We start from the raw sequence: 20,017 nt of genomic DNA, 5'->3' as shown, positions 1-20,017 counted from the left end.
GGCTCATTCATTTCAATGGGTCTACTCTAAGCAGAATTTAGTTGTTTGATGGGATTTCCTCTAGGTAAGTCGGCACAGGATCGCAGCCTTAAAGATGTGTGTTTTTAGATACATTTTAAACCAGTGTATTTGCCATAATTTATGGCTTAGTTCTTACTACAATGGAAAACCTATGTCTGGGCTGCACCACTTCAGATTGCAGTTAGGGCATAACACTCTCATGTGAAGAGAAAAATAATAATTCCACGCATATAGAAGATTAGCACATCAGGGAGAAGACCAGGCAGGGATTTTTCTCTTTGATATATTGTCTGCCATGTGCTCCAACCTACACTGTGTTATGGTGCAGTCCAGAAACAGATTTTTCCCTAACAGTGAAAACTAAGCTACACAAGGCTCAGGAAAATCTCTGGCTGCAAAGCACGTCATAACGCTCCCTTCCACATATCTAAATGAATTTTGAGACATCTACGCCACTCCTATTTCTTAGCAGCAGCAGCAGCAGCCCAGGCATAGGCTTCCAAGATATAGCAAATCTTCAGAGCCAATCACACTCAATAGCATTCACAGGCAGGTTTGAAGTGATACCTTAGGAAAATGCTATGGCTGCACTCGCTGCTCACAAAGCCAGAGAAGAGGACATTTAACGCAACGTATTTCCAGAAATGCAAGAATCCCGAGTGTCTGAATTGCCTCAAAGGATGTTTCCCAAAAGTCAGTGCATGAGCACACCCACAAAACTGCAACGGCGTAATATCAGATTACATAAAAAAACCCAACGCATCATTTTAATCTTCTGAAAATAATATGCTTATTTTTAAAATACAAAATCTCTCCCAGATGGCTAATAATGCCCATTTTGTGTGTGTGTGTGTGGGGGGGGGGAAATACCAACAACACAATAATAAAAGGATGAAATATGCTGTGAACAGATTGAGAGGCAGTGCATCCTAAAAGGGGGGGGGGGGGGAGAGAAGTACAGATGGGTGTCAAAAATAGCCAAGTGTCAGATCTGCTCAAGTATCTCCATTCTGGCACATGCTCCCAGTCACAGCTGTTAGTGTATTCTCTGTATCCAAGTGCAAGGTTTTCTAACACTCAGAGATGACATTAAAAGAGAGAGAGGGAGAGAAAGGGAGAGAAGAAAAGAGAGAGAGAGAGAGAGAGAGAGAGAGAGAGAGACCGAGACCTACCACTGGGCTCTACACTCCATTTCTCTGCCACTTTAAGAACTGGATGGCAATTAAAAATTTATGTAATTATTAAGTTTGACAGCATTGATAAGTGTACATTGGCGCACGTGTAGCCCAGCACCCCCTTTTTTATTAAAGATGCATGACAATTTAACCAGCAGGTAGATTAAGTAATTTGAGACCAGAGGCATAATAATGAGTTTTCAAAATCGCCTGCTCCAGACCCTCCAAGACAGCTTAAAAGTTGCAAGATGATCCATCCCCAAGACCCAGTGCATGCAAAGGTTACAGAAATTAAACAGTAAGCAACCATTTCCCATATGCACATGCTCACATGCCTAGATTTAAGATACTTCTGTTGTACAAAACAATGCAGCTCTTCACACCGAAGAATCACGACAGTCCCGGCTATGTTCCTAATGAGGACTACATCCTTCAGAATACAAGATATGCTAATTCCCATTTACAACCGAAGGGTTAAAATTGGCTTTTCCTAGTCCTCCCGTTGTCATCTATGCAAATTAATTTCCCCATATTCCAGCCATACAAATCCTCTTAGCCTTGTGCTCTGAGCAAACAGAGCCTCACTTTGTTGATTCTAGGATTGCAATTGTGACAAGAAATGCACTAGCGAAGGAATATAACCATGCAGACACATCCTAAAGGAAAAACATTCTCCAAACAACTGGCAATACCTACATACAACTGTGGTCACAGAAAACTGGCAGATATGGTTTCAAAACACCATCTGTGATGGGTACACACACTTTAGCAAAGGCTGTCCCTTTTTCTTTCTCCTACCCAAAAGAACTGCAGATAATTCAAAGCTTGCTATTTTAAAAAAATAAAATAAAGAATAAAAATTAATTTACTTCCCCTAGGTTGCTTTAACTATACCTATAATCTAAAAAAACAAAAAACCTTTCCACCCAAATAATCCATTCTTTCTTAGTTTATAAAAGATCCTCTCTCTCTGAAACACACACACACACACACACACACACACACACACACATCACACATCCCCCCCCCAACACCCTCGAGAAAGCCCTTCACATAATTTATCTTACACAGAAGAAATATTTCCACTGGCAGAGCCATTTATCAATTAAGCAAGAGGTCAAGATCCAAGGATAATATTTTCAGGAGGAAACTGACATGCTAAAAATTTCCACTCCCACAACAGTTTGACCCATTCAGCAGAAATACGTAAGATTTAAGGGAGAAACACAGTTCAGATATTCAGCTGCTGGCAGCTAAATGCTGCGGATTTAAGTGCGAAGTCTGAAATAATTTGTTGTATTCCCTCTCACTTCATTCCTCTAGCATAAGCAGCTTTTCAAAGAGATCATTTTCAGTGCTCTCCCCATGATCACACAAGTCATCTCTCCCGATAAATCTTCAGGTTTCCAGATACAGGAGTACAGCTCAATCATAAGAGATAGATGGAAGCTATATATTTCTCTCCCTACCCTCTGAGAAACACGCAACCCACAGGCAGGCAGATTTGCTACTGCCTCTTCTTCATTTCGTATTCAGAATTGCAATGTATTACGCACAGAGTAGTTTAACCCACACATACATATATACACAGCTCTCTCCACGCACATGCTAGAATTAGCCTCTACAACCGCTCTTCCCAAACGCCAGCCTTTATGCATTCTTCCTGCTATCAGAGAAAATCCAACTATAAAATGACTGTGAGCTTTCTCATTTCCGTCAAGGAGAAAGGGGGGTGTGGGGAGAAAGAGAGGAGAGAGAGGGGAGAGGAGAGAGAGAATCACTCACCAGGCATCTTGAATAAAACAGACCCACTGCAAAAAGGCTCTCTCCCCAAAGCAGGCTTATTTGGGACTCAGCGCCTCCTGTTCTGGAATGAGCAGAGAGACGCAAGGAAGGCCATCCTAACTGGCTGTGGCAGTGTAGCTGGAGGCAGGATGCTGGGTGCCTGCATTTGCCAGGCAAAGACAGATGGAGAGCTGACACTCTGGGTTGCACTTGGAGCAGAAATGTGAATGATGACAGGAGCACATGTGGCCTTGAACCCAGCTCCGTCTCTTCAGGCAGAACAATGACAGCGATGTGTGTGCAAATTATCGCAACCCCCTCAGCTGACTCCCCGTACTGTACCTTTCACAGCAAGTTCCAGAGGACCAAAAGAATAGACAGTAAAATGCAGAGTGATAAAGCACCGAACACTGAATTATTCATTTTCTCCCTCTTTAAAAGTTAACCCTTTCTCTCACAGAAAGCGTCTATTAAAACCAGCGCTTCCTCCTCCCCCCCCCCTCCCAATTAACAGCTATAAATTTCAGCTCCAGTGGATTTGGGGGTGCGGGGGAAAAATCTTGAGATTGCTTCTACGGTTTAAAGTACGCAATGTGTGCGAGCACAGAAGTTTGGGCTTTGTTTTGTGTGTGTGTTTTTAAAGGAGAAGTGGGGGTGTGTGGAGAGAGAATTTTGCCATCAATGTGTCATTTTATCACAGCGAACAGAGTATCAAAATCATTCCTTTTGTCAGCTTCTCAGTGGCATGTATAAAATAGAACACACTTAGAGGCAGTCCACTTTCATTTTACTACAATGCTTTTAACCCCCCTGGGATTCCAGCATTGATACGCTCCAAACATTTGCCGCTTACTCTTCCTTTACCTTGCATGGTGATCCATGGGGGATGAAAACAAAATCTTCCCTGCAAAGCTTTTTTCAAAAGCTAAACAATCACGTCCTCCAGGTTTCTGCACTCCCCTTAAATGTTTATCCTTCACATGAATAACATATGCCTGGCTAGGTTCAATGCACTCTTCCCTATTAAGCTTTAATGGACACCATGATACATAAAACTACAAGTCTTTGTTACAGTGCTTTATCTAAAGCTGGCTATTTTCCTCTCAGCAGTCCCTCTTCAGTCCTTTGTAAAACATCCTTTGCCTCATAGGAGAAGCATATGCCTGAGTCACATCCCTTCTGCAACACATTTAGGCTTACAGAAAATTCCAGGAAAAGCAACTGTATTCTAAAGCCCGCCCCCCCCCCCAAGAAAAACATATTTTGATCCAAAACAAGAGACAAACATTTTCACAGCTTTATGAGGGTTTTCTTCCTCTTTTTCTGAGTCTCCCTGTTCAAACGTTCAATGGCACTGTAAATCTACTGGGGGCTGGGAAGTAGATGAAGAATTCTTCAATGTTTCTATGTTTGAGGAATCGTTTTAGATCTTATTACCTTCTTTTACGTCTCCTCTATATGTTTTGTGTTCATTCTCTCCTCCTCTTCAGGGCACTCAAATCATAAAAATGTTCAGTCCTCATCTAATAAAAAATTGTTTTCAGGGCACAATTTGCATTTAGAAGCAAAGTCGTTTACGTTGAATAAACTGCCAACCTAGCAACTATAGTGTCTGGGTATAAAAGCACATGCTAAATTGTCATGCAACTATTGTTGCATTTCAAGGTTGCCTTTTTTTTTTTTTAAGGGGAAGGAAAAACACACAGTGGTTCCTTCGTGCCAGCCCTAATAACATAATGGCATCTATTTAGAGGGCAATGCTGTGCTCATCTTGGTCAGATGTCTAGCGTAGCAAGGATTCATATAATACATTGTTGATGAATCTGGGAGATAAAGCAAGTCTTATAAAGCAGAAGGTGTTACAATTGCCGGCAGCTAACTTTAGAAGACAAAAAGGAAAGAATAGATTTTGGAAATATTTATTCAATATACTGTTTAAGAGAGACCACGACTTCGTTATTTATTATTTAAAACACACACACACACACAAACAGCTATACTATATGAAAGGGAGGGGGCATTTTCACTGTTGGAAAAGCAACCTTTCATCAATGTACAAGCAGAGAAGCAGCTGTAGAAATGGAGGGGGGATAATAAATCTAAAGAGCAACATATCTCAATAAAATGGTACAATATTCAGTTTTAAAAGTGGGTCTTAATATCAGTACATTGTAAATCCTCAAGCTATGGCTCAGAAAATTGAACACTACCATATGCCATCTGATTATGCATCTTTTCTATGTGTAAAAGGGCTTTTTAAGCTGTTATCTGACTACAGTAATTGCCATTTAAATTGATCCACGTCAACAAAAACTGTATCCCTGGAGATTCTCACCTAGAAGACTACTTATGGAAGGGGCCCTAGCAGAATGCCAGTGCATCTGAGACTACTTCAGCATTTTCTCAAGCAGCCAGCTGCAGGAATCATTTCCCCCCTCTCATTATTTAATACTCTGAGGCAAGCAGCAACCCATTTGGCAGTCCTCCTCAAATAAATATTACTGGAGATTTTTTTAATGCAGCCACTTAAGGATTACTGTAACAATTTTTGTACCACTTAGTTATTTCATTTTTAAAAAATAAAATAAAATAAAGTGAGGCCAAAACGTGTAACAGTGATGGACAATCAATGTCAACAATTCTTTTCTTTAAAAAAAATTGCCATTCTCTATTGGTTGCACACAGCAGATAAAAACATCAGAATAAAAGATTGCAGCAAAAGAAGTATGCAAAAGAACATTGCATCATACAAGGATTATATGCCAGAGACAACACAACAGGCTTGAGGTTATCTTATAAAAGGTTATTATCTTGTGTATATTTAGCCAGTGAATTATCCTGCAGATTGTCAAACTGCTTACAAAATAAAGTCAAATGATTCCATATGACTCCCCACAGCCAAGGCTGTCTTCAGGCCTCCATCCTACCCCCCCAAAAAATATCCATTTGCAAAATTAGATTTATTTTGGACTTTAGATAGTTGTTATTCCATCACATTACCCATAGGGGGGAAATGTTCTCATACGCCAGAGCATTAGGCCTGTAACCCTATGCGCAATCATGTGCAGTGAAATTAATGGGACATGCAAGCATAATAAACAGTGTGCAGGTCCAGGATAGCAATCTCCAGCTCTGAAGCAGGCATTTTTCTCTTGCTTACACCTGACTTACCAACAGGGACTAAAGTCCTCTCAACTGCCTATGCAGCTAATGAAAGCTCTTTGTTAGCAGCGTGGAGGAAGAAATTGACTCAAAGCTTTTCTGCAGGCCTCTGCAACTTCCCCTCTCCCTTCCTAGCAGACTGTTGTGATACACTGTGACTTCACACAGTCGGTATTAAGTGAGTTAATTCAAAGGCATTGAAACCTCATTGATCCTAATTGAAAGCAATACACCCAACCAAATAGTTTTCTACCCCATCTGTTCTGGCCTGCCACCAGCTATTCAGTTCAGGACAATTAATAGTTTCAGATATTCTAACTGACCCAATAAAGGCACTCATTTAAGCAGGACTGCATTAACAAAGTGAAAAACCAAGGGCAAAATGGGTTCAAATGGAGCATTTTACTCCTACTTGGCGTTAACAAAGCTGAATAACGCTTATTCTGACTTTTTATGTGCAAGGCTTGATAAACTGAATGAGAAGGCACTCAATGATCAGGCAACGAGCATTGATGAATGGTCATTCGGACACCCCCTCATCTCCAGGCAAGGCTATTCCACAAAGTGGCATACCAGTTAGAAAGGGCAAACTCAATAATGTCCAGATTTCCTCACTTGTTTTTCCACTTTCAATCTTAGGCCACCGGCCACCAAATGAGGCTGACATATTGAAAAATAATCCTTTATGGGTGAACGGCAAGTAAAAATAGAGCATTAGCCGGGCTTTCAAATTCTGATCTGCTAAGTTTGTCAGACCCCAAAGATTTGATTTTCCACCCAGCTGGAAGCCGTTAGTGTTTTCACAAGGAATCTTACTGACAAGGCAAACCCACCTAATACATGAGCTGTTGAGTTTTTTGCGGGGAGATTCTATTTGGATACCTTCCTAACTTTATTCAATAGACTGTCAACGTGATGTACAGTAAACACACTACCACATGAATACATGTATTAATTTCATACAGCTGGCAGTTGTGCTGCCCTACAGTATTTCTCTAATACATTTATGTCACTTTCCTTGCGCTTAAAATAATAATAATCCGAAACAGTAAGATGAGAATTAAATTTACATGTCACAGTTTTGGGGTTTTTTTGTTTGGTTTGGTTTTTTACAAAAGAGAAATCTGTGTTCTCTTACTGCAAGGACTTGTATTAAAATACTGCATCTGGATTAAGGTAATACAGCAATGTTCCAACAGAGATCAGCCACACAAATAATTGATTTTTCTTTTTAGCATTGCCATGACACAATAACCACACTAAACCTTTTTTTAAAAAAAACAACAACAACCCTATCTTTCCTCAGAAACATTGCTAGAATACTAGTGACACATGATTTCAGCTTTGAATGTGCACATTTAAAAAAAAATACTCACCAGATAATGCCAAGAGTTTTCCCTACACACTTCCTTATTGGCAAGGCTTACTCTGCTTCTTAAAATAGCTACAATGGGATTTTAGATCCTATAGCTGAGTGAAATGAAGATAGGGAAACTGTTTACACATTTACTTTAGAGAATTGTGTGTGTGTTTGTGTGAAAGAGAAGTTGCATTTAGTTTGTCAACTCATGAGTGCATGTTGGGATAAGATCCAGGGTGTACTCACAAAACCTTATTTCTAGATGTGTGCCTATGAATAGTCTTAAGTGTATGTCTAAAAAAGGGTAAAATATGAATACAACAAACACTTGTGTGTAAACATGTGAACAGATACCATGGCTGACATTGAGTGTCATTAAGTAAAATGAGATAGTAACCTCAAGCAGCTGATTTGGGATATTTGTTTTGGAAAGTCAGCCCATTGTAAGCTATTTAATTTATTGTTGCTGTATTTTCCTGTCAAGGAAGAGAGGCACCTGTGGGATTTTCAGCCTCAGATGCCCATATAAGTTGCTAAGACCTGCACTTCAACCAGGGTGGGGGTACTACTTGCTGCTGTGTCTTAGTCAACAAAATGTCTCGACCCAAGAGATGAACTGGATTTGGCTCTGTCGAGTGTAGACATGATGGCAATCCTGGGTTGGCTGATTGTAATGTGTGAGAAACAGTCCTAAAACTATAGAACTGAGATTAAGTTAAAATCAACGCACATGTTTAATAAAAGAATCAACTAGGCAGGCCATTATTTGAGCTATCAGATCAGGAGATTGGTCTGGTACACCAAGTGGTAACAGGAATATGAGCCAAATGCAAAAATACTGTGGACTTGGAGAAATTCATTTGGGCCTCACATCATAGGTGCTCATAACATTTCCTGTGGAAGAAAAAGAGCAATAATAATACCATCCCAATCATACACTGTGGGCCAAAGTTATACTATCTGGGAAGCCTATGGTGGCATCTCAGTTTCCCACCTGTAAAATGAGAACAACAATGGGCTGAGTTTTGAAAGAGGATATGCAATAAAGTTTGTACTCCAGTCTGAAAATTAAAAGCGATCAAGCATACCAAGGAACTTGTGCCTCTTAACAGCAGCAAGAACTACTGCTACAGAGTTGGCCATGGGTCACAAATTTTACTTTCCACTATACAGAATGTTGTATGCAATATTGTAAAGTCTGACAAAATATATATTCCAATAACCAGCAAATTCTAATATCCATTACCTCAAAACTAGATCAAGTTTGGGATACTAACAGAGCCCCCAAGTGATTTTAATCTCCTATATTTTGACTTAAAGTGCTATTAAAACAAAGCTTCCTCATCCATTTCCTCCCTGTATGCAGAATACCCATTTCAGGAGAAACCTACCAATGTAAGGATGCATCATCAGGTCTAATTAGGAAATTCTGCCTTTATATAAATATTACACATTCCTTTTTCCCTCTTAGAAACATTTTGATATTTGTGACATTCTTTCAGCCTTTAATAGGAGATTGCAACATTACCACTGAGAACTTTTGTTTTGTTTTGTTCCAGTGTCACCACCTCCCCGTTTTGACAGATAGCGAGTTAGTTTTGTTAAAATGCAAGGGGTGATAGCGTATGCTCCAGTGAACTTTCCCTCCTCTCGGCACCAGAGACAAAAACCTGCAGTTTTGCTCGGCGCTGGCAGCCATCTGGACAGCTTTCTCTCAATGTCTTCCCCACGCCACACTGCAGGCAACATTTCAGGGCTCCAGAGCTCTGTGGAGCTATTCATGACATACCAATTTCACATTTTCTGCTTCTACACTTGCAACAATAAATGCTAATGAGGACTGTGAATGACATTTTTAAAGACAATAAAAAAAGGGGTCTCAAAATCCCTCGCATATGGAGATACTGTTTTCTAAACTTCACCTTCTGTTGAGGAACAATGTATAATTTAGGAGCGGGAGCAGGGAAATAACGGTAGGAGAAAAATTAGGGAAACCGAAGGATAACCAGGTCCTGCAGAATTGCGAGTAAAACAGTGTCTGCAAGGTAGACTAATGACACAGATTTTCAGACCACCTCTGCACTACCAACCAATCCTTGTGACCGCATTGCTGTTTCTTATCAGGAGAGCTCATTAATTATTGTCTGCTTGCAAGGGAGCGGGGAAGGCAACCTTAAATGATCACGCATAACCTCAAAAAGCCATACATTCCAACAATTTAATTGCTAATCTTTAGATGAGACTGGGGGTAAACTGTTATCATTAATTGGTTGGAAATGCTACGCTTTCATAAAGATTAATGCAATGACCAAGTGTGGGCAAGCAAAACTATCTAATGTTTTCTCTTTTTCTGAAAACAAAAGTGCATTTTACAGTGCCCTTATTAATACAAATGGCTAATATGCTTGAGCTTCAAATGTGATCACTTATCATTAACAGGGATTAAGATACTTTTCACAAGATCCACCAGGTGGAGCAAATATGCAACACTACAGAATTCTCAACATAAATTCAGATCACCAGAGTGGGGGTGCGGGTGGGAAGCTCTCCCCCTTCCCTGCAGTTTCTTCCTCCTTTTCTTTGCAAATGTGTAATTGACTTATTTACCATACAGTAGAACCCTCATAATCTACCTCAACATTACCCAAATACCTTGACTATCTGAGTTTGCCGTGTTCCCCCCATATTTGGTGTGATATTTTTCAGTTATAACGGCCAAACTCCCAGGTCTTACGCAAGGGATACACTTTTTAATTACCTGCTTACATTGCAAAAAACAACTGGCTCCTTCTCTCCACAGAACTCACAATGATCAATTTAAAGGATGAAAGAGCAGTTTTGCAGCTTGGCTATGAATGCGTGGTGCCCATTTAGCGTGGGTTCCTGCATCACCTTGGTACTCCAGTTGTTGCTGCAACACTAATCCTCCCCACAATTTCAGGTAATGCGAGAAACCCAGAAACACATGGATGGAGCCCCTACTGCAGATCTTCCTCATATGCTGAGATAGCTCAGTTGGTAGAGCGTAAGATTCCTAACCTTAGAGTTGTGGGTTCAAGCCCTCCGTTGGGCAAAAGATTCCTGCATTGCAGGAGGTTTAACTTGATGGCTCTTGTGGTTCCTCCCAATTCTATGATTCTAAGTGAGTCCAGTGCTAAACCAGCTTCTTAAGGACTGATGCTGGCATACCGTTACTCTTCTTATTGTGAATTTCTCCCGGGGGGTCCTGGACTTCTCCTATTACTCAATTGATGTTGCAAGGGCAAAGTAAAGCACTTTGGAAGCCTAGTTTAGAAGCAGCACAACTGTGTGTGGTGCTAAGAAGCATCAGCACTGGTAAAGAACAAGGGTTGATGATGTTAAGGTGGTCCCAGGAACACATTTTGGCTGGGGACTGCCAGAAAGAAATCAATAGCAATTGGGAAGACACTATAAATAAAGAAGTTGGTCAAGTATTGTGTGGCCCATAATTAAGGAACATGGATCTAGCACAATCCCAAATTCCAGCTTTCATTTTTTTTAAAAATGTCCAGCCTCGGTAAATAATAATCCACAAACTTCTGTGAGAGAGAGTCAGCATGGTGTGGTGGTTAAGAGTGGTGGACTCATAATCTGGTGAACCAGGTTTGCGTATCACTCCTCCACATGCAGCTGCTGGGTGACCTTGGGCCAGTCACACTTCTCTGAAGTCTCTTAGCCTCTCTCACCTCACAGAGTGTTTGTTGTGGGGGAGGAAGGGAAAGGAGATTGTTAGCCACTTTGAGACTCCTTAGGGTAGTGATAAAGCAGGATATCAAATCCAAACTCCTCCTCTTCTTCTGTGTGGTTTTGGTATTAGGACCAATTTCCTAGCTGAGGGCACTCTGTCTCAAACCTCTTATCATTTCTACTAATACTGTGGGAGTCCGTCTCATGGCACCTTCTTTCAACTCCTCTCTTGCAAATAGTCTGAAAATCCAACCCCCTCTGTATTTTTGCTTCTTTCCTTGACTGTCACCTTGCCACCAAAAGCAACTTTCTCCAGTCCCCTTCCTCAGCTCCTGTTAGACCCAAAACCTTCTCCAGACTAATTTCTACCAACTTCCCCCTCCCTATCTTTCATCCTAGTTCCCGTCACCTTTTGCATCTCTGATGGAAAGCCCAGAAGCATTCCCCTGTATCCGCCCCCCTCTTTCTACTAAGAACTCTTTAAAAAGTTTCTTGAACATGGCCCCAAGAACTGGACAGTTATGTTCAGGTGCTTCTAGTTGGGTGCTTAATACTGGAAATGGGTCGTTGAGATGTTGCAAATGAGGCATTGGAACAGGATGTTTTTAAACAAAAAACTTACTGGATTTCCCCAGAAACCTGAACCTGGTAAATCTGGATCAAATGTAGGGCGGGATATATGGGATGTAATTTGGGGGACAGTGATGTCATGTGGATACTGCAAAGACTTGCATGGATGAGGATGACCTAGCCCACAATAGGCACTAGTGTGGAAGCATCCTTAATGTAGCTCATATATGTACCATACTTATTTAAAGGTTGAAAAGATGTTTACAGTCATTTTCAAGCACACATAGTTTTTTTCATGCTGATCTAATACACTACTTGCTATACATAGAAACATAAGAAGTAGCCTTAAACTGAATTAGGCCATTAATCCATATAGCTCAGTATGGTTTAAACTGAGTGGCAGTGGCTCTCCAGGGTTTCAGGCATAGCTCAGTAGGTAGAGCATGAGGCTCTTAATCTTAGGGCTGTGGGTTCAAGCCCCACATCGGGCCTTTTCTGCAGTGGCTCCTTGTCTGTAGAATGCTCTCCCCAGAGAAGTTCATCTGGGGCCTTCATAATACACCTTTAGGCACCAGGCAAGAACGGTCCTTTTTAACCAGGCCTAAGGTTGATTTGATTGACATCCTGTGCCCTTTTAAAATCCTGTGGCCTTTAAAATGTGTGTGTGTGTGTGTAATTGGGCTGTTGCTGTTTTTATTTTTAATACGTATTTTGTGGTTTTATATTCTGATTTTATTCTGTGAACTGCCCTGAGACCTACAGGTATAGCGTGGTATATAAATTCAATAATAATAATGATGATGATGACAATGATAAATGACATACGTGGTCCCTTCCAACTATATAATTCTATGACTCTTCCAGCTGTACCTGGTGCCAAAGATTTAGCCTGGAATTTTCTTCATGCAAAGCAGGTGATAGACCACTGAGCTTCCCCTTATGTAAGCTTATTTGTGTTTTGTTGGTAAGTTACTGAGATTTCCCAGCCCTCTCTTTCAAGAGAAAACCTGCTCTCACACCCTGAACCATGTAATCCAGTGCAAACTAGTCAGTTTATAGATGATTTTAACTTTTATTTTATCCACCACCACCAAATTATTTCCTGTAGAAAGTTCACAGAAAGATCAACATAAGATTATCTAAACCAAAATGGAACACTTCAGTCCCAGAAGCAAGCCAGTTAACATGTAAGTGAACAATACATCAACGCCAGTTTTATAAAGGGAAATAAAAAACAGCCACCTTTTTCTTTTTTTTCTTTTTTTTCTTTTGAAAAGGGGAAAAAAATCCCCAGCCTTTATGCCAGCGTTGTCAGGACTGGGAGAACAGCACCGGCAGGAACCTCACATTCCTGACCAAACCCTCTTGTACACAATACCTCCTGAATGAAAGGAACCCAGGCCAGGCAGAGATAGCCGACTGTCAGGAACCGGCCCTGACGTTTGTGGACAGACAGGGTTGGCTTTGCAGGATGTCAGAGCAGCAAACTGCAGCTAGAGATACTGGACTTTCACACACTTTCAGATTGGATGTTTTGCTCTTCAGGTAATTAAACAAGGAAGCAGGGTCTGATGGTACGAGCCTGACCCCGGTGGTGTGGCTCCATAGTTCTGCATATCAACTTCCGCAAGAACTGCCTGGAGCATCAACAGAATCTTCTCTATGTGCTCCTTCTTCCTCCCCGCCCCCTTCCACCCTCCTTGAAACAAGTCTCTTAAAGAAATAGCCAATTTTTCAAGGAGTATGTTTTCTCATATTTAAGTGCAATTAATTGCACTGTGTAAGCAGCCTTACAATCTTTTGTTTAAAAAGAAATTGGGGTGGGGGGGAGAGAAGCAAGGATGATTGTTCTTTGCTAGACATTCTGCAAAATGTTGCCAGCTACTGAAGCAACCTGGGGTAGGTTATATATTATGTATCTAATAAGTAAGCAATGAATTAACATCAATGGATGTCATAATGGTTTTCTGCAAAACACCTGCCTCTGTAAGAAGTATTGCGAAACTAACATTCTGATACTGTATTGCAAGCCTTCTTGTTACTGGAGAAACAATAGGAAGTCAGCTATGGTGGTATTGTAGAGTTTTCTCTCCCTTTGTTCAATTTCCCTCCGCCGCTCAAGATTTTTTAAAAAATCAGCTTCACCCTCACCCACAACACTAACAACTTCTGAATGCTTTGAAACGCAACATATGACTTGCAAAGCAATGTCAAAGCAAACACAGGGACAGCTTTGCAATTGACCTAATTTCCTGTTTTAAGATGCCATCTGAAACAAAATAGGGTTGCTTTTAAAATTAAAAATAAAATAAAAATAAAAAGCTAAGTAACGTATTCTCCTTTGTCTCAAGAATCTGCAGAAGGGAACATGGGCTGAAAGACAAGAGAAGGAAGAGTACAAAGGCAAGCTTGCTTGTCTGTGTTCAACACAAAGAACATTAAATGAAAACAACTGGCATGCTGCCAAATTCCTATAGAGGCAAAGAGATTCAAATAAATTGATTTCACGCATCACACTGACCTGGGATCAGCGAGCAGTGGTACAATATACTCAGAACTCTGTGTGAGGCAAAGCCCATTAATGTTATCAGACTCTTAGTAGATTACCAAACAGAAAATGCTCTTTCTCTCTGTCACACACACAAGAATCCCTCTAAAAAGATAAATTTTAGGCTGAATTAAAATATGTTTTGTTTTAAAAGTTACAACGCTCAGCTGCCACATATCTCATTTATTGGTAATGATAGCTACAAATGTTCTAAAGACAGGTTTTATTGTATTCAATATCTATTGTTAAATGCACCCCACTTCCCCAAGTGGTGTGATGTTCCAGAGATGGTGTTGCTGAGTTCAGTTTCCTGTGGATAGGAGAGGACTGGAGAGCTACAGAGTCTTTGTCAGATTTGCTTTATTTACAAATATACAAGCAGAACATGAGGAGAGGCAAACAAGTGCTCCTTCAAGGCAGCTGCACACTTGTTTCACCTAGAAACCCACTCTTTCTGCTTCTAATTCTCCTAATGTCCCTCTAGCCCTTCTCTCCTTTCCTTCATCTAGAAGAGATCTTCTCCAAGCTTGGATAGCTGTCTCCTTCTAAGATACAAGACCCTCCAAGTGTCCCTATTTTCCAGGGATAGTCCCAGATTTACAGAAGTCACCCCGGTTTCTGATTTGATCCTGGAATGTCCCACTTTTCATCAGGATGTCCTTATTTTCTTCGGATAAATGTTGGAGGGTATGGAATAGAATGTCACCAGGGCTTTTTCAGCTGGAACTCACGAGAACTCTGTTCCGGCACCTCTCAGGTAGGCACCACTGCCATCATAAGGGAAGAAGGGAGGCATTTATGGTGAGTTCTGGCACCTATTTTTCTAGGAAAATAGCACTGGATGTCCCTATTTTTAACTGGAGAAATGTTGAAGGGTATGGAAGAGGATGTCCCTATTTTTATCGCAGAAATGATGGAGAGTATGTAAAGAGATAAAGAGATTCCATCTATGAGGAAGCCATATCCTGTTAGCCCCACTGATGAAATAGCAACAACCAGCAAATCTGCCTAACAAAGGAATGGTTGAGGCAGCCATTCTTACCCAATGGCACTGTACTAACAACCCCTAAGCCAGTTGAGGACCATCTTACCTTGATTCCATTGTGTTGGGAGTGCAGATGACAACTACAAACCTTATGTGATGTGCATCAGTCTTTATATGCAAATTCTTTTAATTCCTTACCCCTACGGTTATGATTCATGGGTTCTCACTTAATTTTATTTTGATTTTAAATGTGATTTGAATTGTATTTTAAACTAATCATTTAATTTTGTGTTTTTAATGTGTTATATGTTTGGTGTTAGCCACCCTGAGCCCAGTCTCGGCCAGGGAGGGCGGGGTATAAATAAATTTATTATTATTATTATTATTATTATTATTATTATTATTATTATTATTATTTGCCTGTGAGGGCTCAGTGTGTGCCACCTTCCCTTCCTTTTACAGAAGGGGAATACCTGCATTAATCAGGTCAGATCCTGATGCTTGTGGCCTCCATGCACAGGGGAAAGAATTGTATGGATCAAGCCTAGATTATTATGGCCTTCATGTAGTGCATTGTCACAGGGGAGGCTATGTACCTGCTCATTCAAAACTCAAAAAGATCAGCCAGCTAGGTAAAAAGTTGAAAAAGAGCACTTGGATCATTAGAAGCTTTCTTTTCACCATTCCTGCATTTATTCACAGGACAAGTAACTGTGTCAACACTGGGATTTTCATTACAGCACAGTATCTTCAACAATAAAAGAGCTTCTCATAAAGTTGGATGTTCAAAGTCATACAATGAGCACAGTTATCTGTGAGCAAATGCAAGGAGAGAAGGCAAGGGAATTCCCTACCTGGCTTTAATCAATAACCTCTAAAGCCAGTTGTCCTTTATGTACCCAAGGGAGTCATGCTTCCTTTTATTTTATTTTATTTATTTTTTGGATAGACCACTGCAGTCACACAACATCCTGGGAGAGATTGTGCATAACAATAAGCAACTGTTGCTAACAATGTCTGGGCTTCCTTGCCCACAACAATGTTGATAACAGAAGGAACAAATTCACAGCCTCAAAGAGTGAAACCAAGAGCCACATTAAATGCATGATTGAAGCAAATGATTGGGGTTGCAGCGAGCTGTATTTAAGCTCTCCTTCCATTGTTCCATCATTGTCCCAACAACAAAAACCCACCACTACCAACTACTAGCAGTTTTCTTCCTGGGACAAATAGTTTAACGGAGGCTATTTTTGTGGGGAAGGAAGGTTAAGCCCCCCTCCTCATGGTCCCAATCCTGATCTCCCCCACAGCTACTGCTTTTTAATTGCAACCATGCAATTAATATATGATGTAGTTTGCTATTCAGAAGCATTTGCTTGTGCCACATCAGCTGCCACAAGAGGTAGGGATAGCCACCAGCTTGGATGACTTTAAAAGAAGATTAGAGAAAGGCATGGATGTTAAGGCTATCACTGGCTGCTAGCTACGATGGCTGTATTTGACCTCCACTGTGGGAAGCAGTATGCCTTTGAATACCACTGGCTGGAAACCACAAGTGGGAAGAGTACTATCACATTAAGGCTCCACTTGTGGGCTTCCCATAGGATATTTTTGGCCATTGTGATGTGGAGTAGATAAGCCATTGGCTTTGTGTTCTTATTTTTAGGCTCACACCCACTAGCCATGTGGATCCCATTTGTGTGGAGACACTCTAAGAATGATGGCAAACCACAGGGCCACCAGGGGGATGGTCAGCAGGGGCAACAGTATTTGTAGAATTTGTGGGATGTTCCTTTTAATGAGGTTTGGCTGATACCTTCATTGTGCACCTTTAGGCACCAGGCAAAAAACATTCCTCTTCAACCAGGCCTTTGGCTAATTAACATCTTATACCCCCCCCCCCTTAAAAATGAGTTTGACCAAACTGTGGGAGGCAGTGGAAGACAGGAGTGCCTGGCGTGCTCTGGTCCATGGGGTCACGAAGAGTCAGACAAGACTAAACGACTAAACAACAACACCACCTCTTAATGAGGTTTGGCTGATGCCTTCATTATGCACCTTTAGGCGCCAGGCAAAAACATTCCTCTACAAAACCAGGCCTTTGGCTAATTAACATCTTATATCCCCTTAAAATGTGTTCGAGGGAGGGGGTGGGGAGGGGTTAATGGCTTGTGGGTTTTTTGTTTGTTTGTTGCTTTTATATTGTATTTTTATGTTGTGAACCACCCTGAGATGTGAGGATGATGGGTGGTGTACAAATTTAATAAAAATAAATAAAATAAATATTCAAGGGTGTGGCTAGCAGATTTTGCAACTCCCTCCTGGTCCAGCTGTCCCTTCCATGCACTGGACATGTGCATGGAAGAGGCTCAAGTTAATTCCTGTAAGGGGATATGTTTAAAGAGATTGTTGATACTCTTTTAACTTACTTTAAACTCTAAAGCAATTAAGAGGTCAAAGTAAATTCAAGATTTGTTATAACAGAGTAACAGATAGCGAAAACTTTTCCAGTTTTTTATTGACTCTCCTTTGCCCTTTCCAAGGTAATTGCTTTTCAAATGGAATTATTTTCTTCCTCTGCAATTTCGCCTACATTTTACATCGTCTTTATTCTATTTTGTTGTTTTTCTGAATCTGGAATCCTGCCCAGCATTTTCTTATAGGCTCAAACAGGAAACTGAGCAGAATGGTCACCTCTCTTAATTGTTCCAAATCAACCTGGCTTACTCAGACAAAATGTGTTCTTTGTGAGCCAAAAATCAATTGTGCACAGAACTTCTAACTTTCTCTACATTCCTGTAGCTGTTAATTACACAAATGTCTCTAAAATGCTTTTATATTTTTGATGTTAAACTGTTCAATACTTCAACACAATGCTATCCAAACTCGGAGCTTCCAAAAATGATAGTGGGAAGCACCTGACATAAACAAAGAGCACACCAACAGGGCGTATGCACAATATGATTCAGTTCAGATGTAACACCAAACCATGGTTTGTTGTTACATGGACAAGCCGTGGGCTTATAAACTCCCTTCTTCTTACTCCCCCTGCACACTCCAGTTCTTTCATGGACTACTGGTTCTTGTTAATCCATAGTCTATCACAGCATTTGCTAGCCTTGTATGCTACAACTCCCATCAGCCCTGACCACAGGCCAGACTGAAGATAGATGGAGTCCAAACTATCAGGATGGCACTAGGTTGAAGAAGGCTTGTCCACCATTTCAGCTGAACTGTGCAGACTAGTTTGCAGTAGTTTTTTCTGGTCAGGGGAATCAGGGAAGGCATGAAGAAGAAAAGAGGTGAGGGAGATTCATACACCCAAGAATTAACTGAGTAACACTGAACAGAGATAAACATGTTGCCAAAGTTAAGTGCTTTTAAGTCCCACTGATTTCAGTGTGGAGTCAAACACCTATGTACCCATATAATAGAAATCTATTGCATTTAAAAGTGTTGAGCTTAAGCAGGATTGAATGCATAGTGTGTGAACTACCCTAAAAATACTGCTTTTCTTTCAGCATGCAAAATAACCTGCATGTTTATCTTTTTCGTCATCCGTTTTGGTGATTCATTAATGTAACTCACACCAACAATTAACATAATGCCAGAAAGCCACAATCATTTCTCACATGATTTTGGGGGGGGGGGGGGAGAGCATTCTAGCTATTGGAGAGCTGAGGACAATTCCATATCTAAGCATTCCAAAATACCCTTAAACGTCTCTTATGGATAAACAATCTTTCAACAGTAGTCACACAACAAAGAAATGACTCCTTGATAACAGAAGAAGTAAGGAATCAAGGCTTAAGGAAAAGGAATCTAGGAATGTACACTAAACTCAACAAAAGTATGGGGACAGCATCTGCTTTAAAGCTCAGAAAACAAAGGGGAGATTATTACCTCCAGTAGTCAGAAGAGATATAATTTCCAAAGACTCCTATGGGTAGTAAACATGGTGAATTTTCTTTGCACAGGATTAACACTGAACCTTTTTGAGTGTGCACAACTGGATGTCAGATCAAAGAAGGGCTGGATGATATCATGGATACACCAAGAAGCAACTGGTATTTATTTACCATAGGTGCTAACTAAATAAAGCACTGTAAGCCCCTTCTATGTGGGCTGGCTCTCAGAATAATGTTTTAAGGTAAGGAAGAATTATATTTTTGTGGGAGAGGGCTGGTTGCTTTCTAAATATTATCTTAATGCATTCTAGCAAATGGATGCCTTATATTTTGGTTACCGGTAATCTGACTGTTAAGATTAGGAAAGCTTCACTTTGTTAAAGAAATGATGGGGGATTAATAACTGCACTTTCGTCCCTCCACCATTATCCTCAACAACCCTGTGAGGTAGATTAGGATGAGAGACAATCACTGGCCCAAGGTGACGCTGAGGCTTCTAAACTTTGTCTCTCAGGTCCTAGCTCACTTAACATATTTTCACCTTACTCCACATTATGGAAGGGGAGGTGTAGAAGTGAGCAAATTGGCAGGATGGAGATACTCTCTCCCTCTAGGGGCATATTCCCTGTTTCTTGCTGTGTAATTAGAATTCCATACGCCTATTAGCATATGCCACAACTCAACCATGGCTGCCTGGCTGGTTGCATTTTGGGTCCTATTTTGGATATCTTGCAGATGTATTTATTTCCCTTCCTAACAAATTTGTCAGTATGTTTAGGTAGTTTGCAGCTCTGC

General features: G+C 40.7%; 1 protein-coding gene across 8 annotated transcripts in view; it reads right to left on the bottom strand.

Moving 5' to 3' along the window:
- RUNX1T1 (RUNX1 partner transcriptional co-repressor 1) overlaps positions 1-20,017 on the bottom strand; it is a 145,065-nt gene that overhangs the window by 92,080 nt on the left and 32,968 nt on the right. The window contains exon 1 of one of the 8 annotated variants that reach the window (XM_083747801.1): positions 2,982-3,322. The exons of the other annotated variants lie outside the window; for them this stretch is intronic. Coding sequence (XP_083603927.1) covers positions 2,982-2,988 — 7 coding nt within the window. The 5' untranslated portion in view covers positions 2,989-3,322. Of the gene's footprint in view, positions 1-2,981; positions 3,323-20,017 lie in introns of those variants that run through there. 8 annotated transcript variants of the gene reach the window in all.

This window comes from Podarcis gaigeae, assembly GCF_964106915.1.
Source record: "Podarcis gaigeae genome assembly, chromosome: 7".
Lineage (NCBI taxonomy): Eukaryota > Metazoa > Chordata > Lepidosauria > Squamata > Lacertidae > Podarcis > Podarcis gaigeae.
Note: the sequence above shows the minus strand (reverse complement) of the source record. Positions and strands in the feature narration are given on the sequence as shown.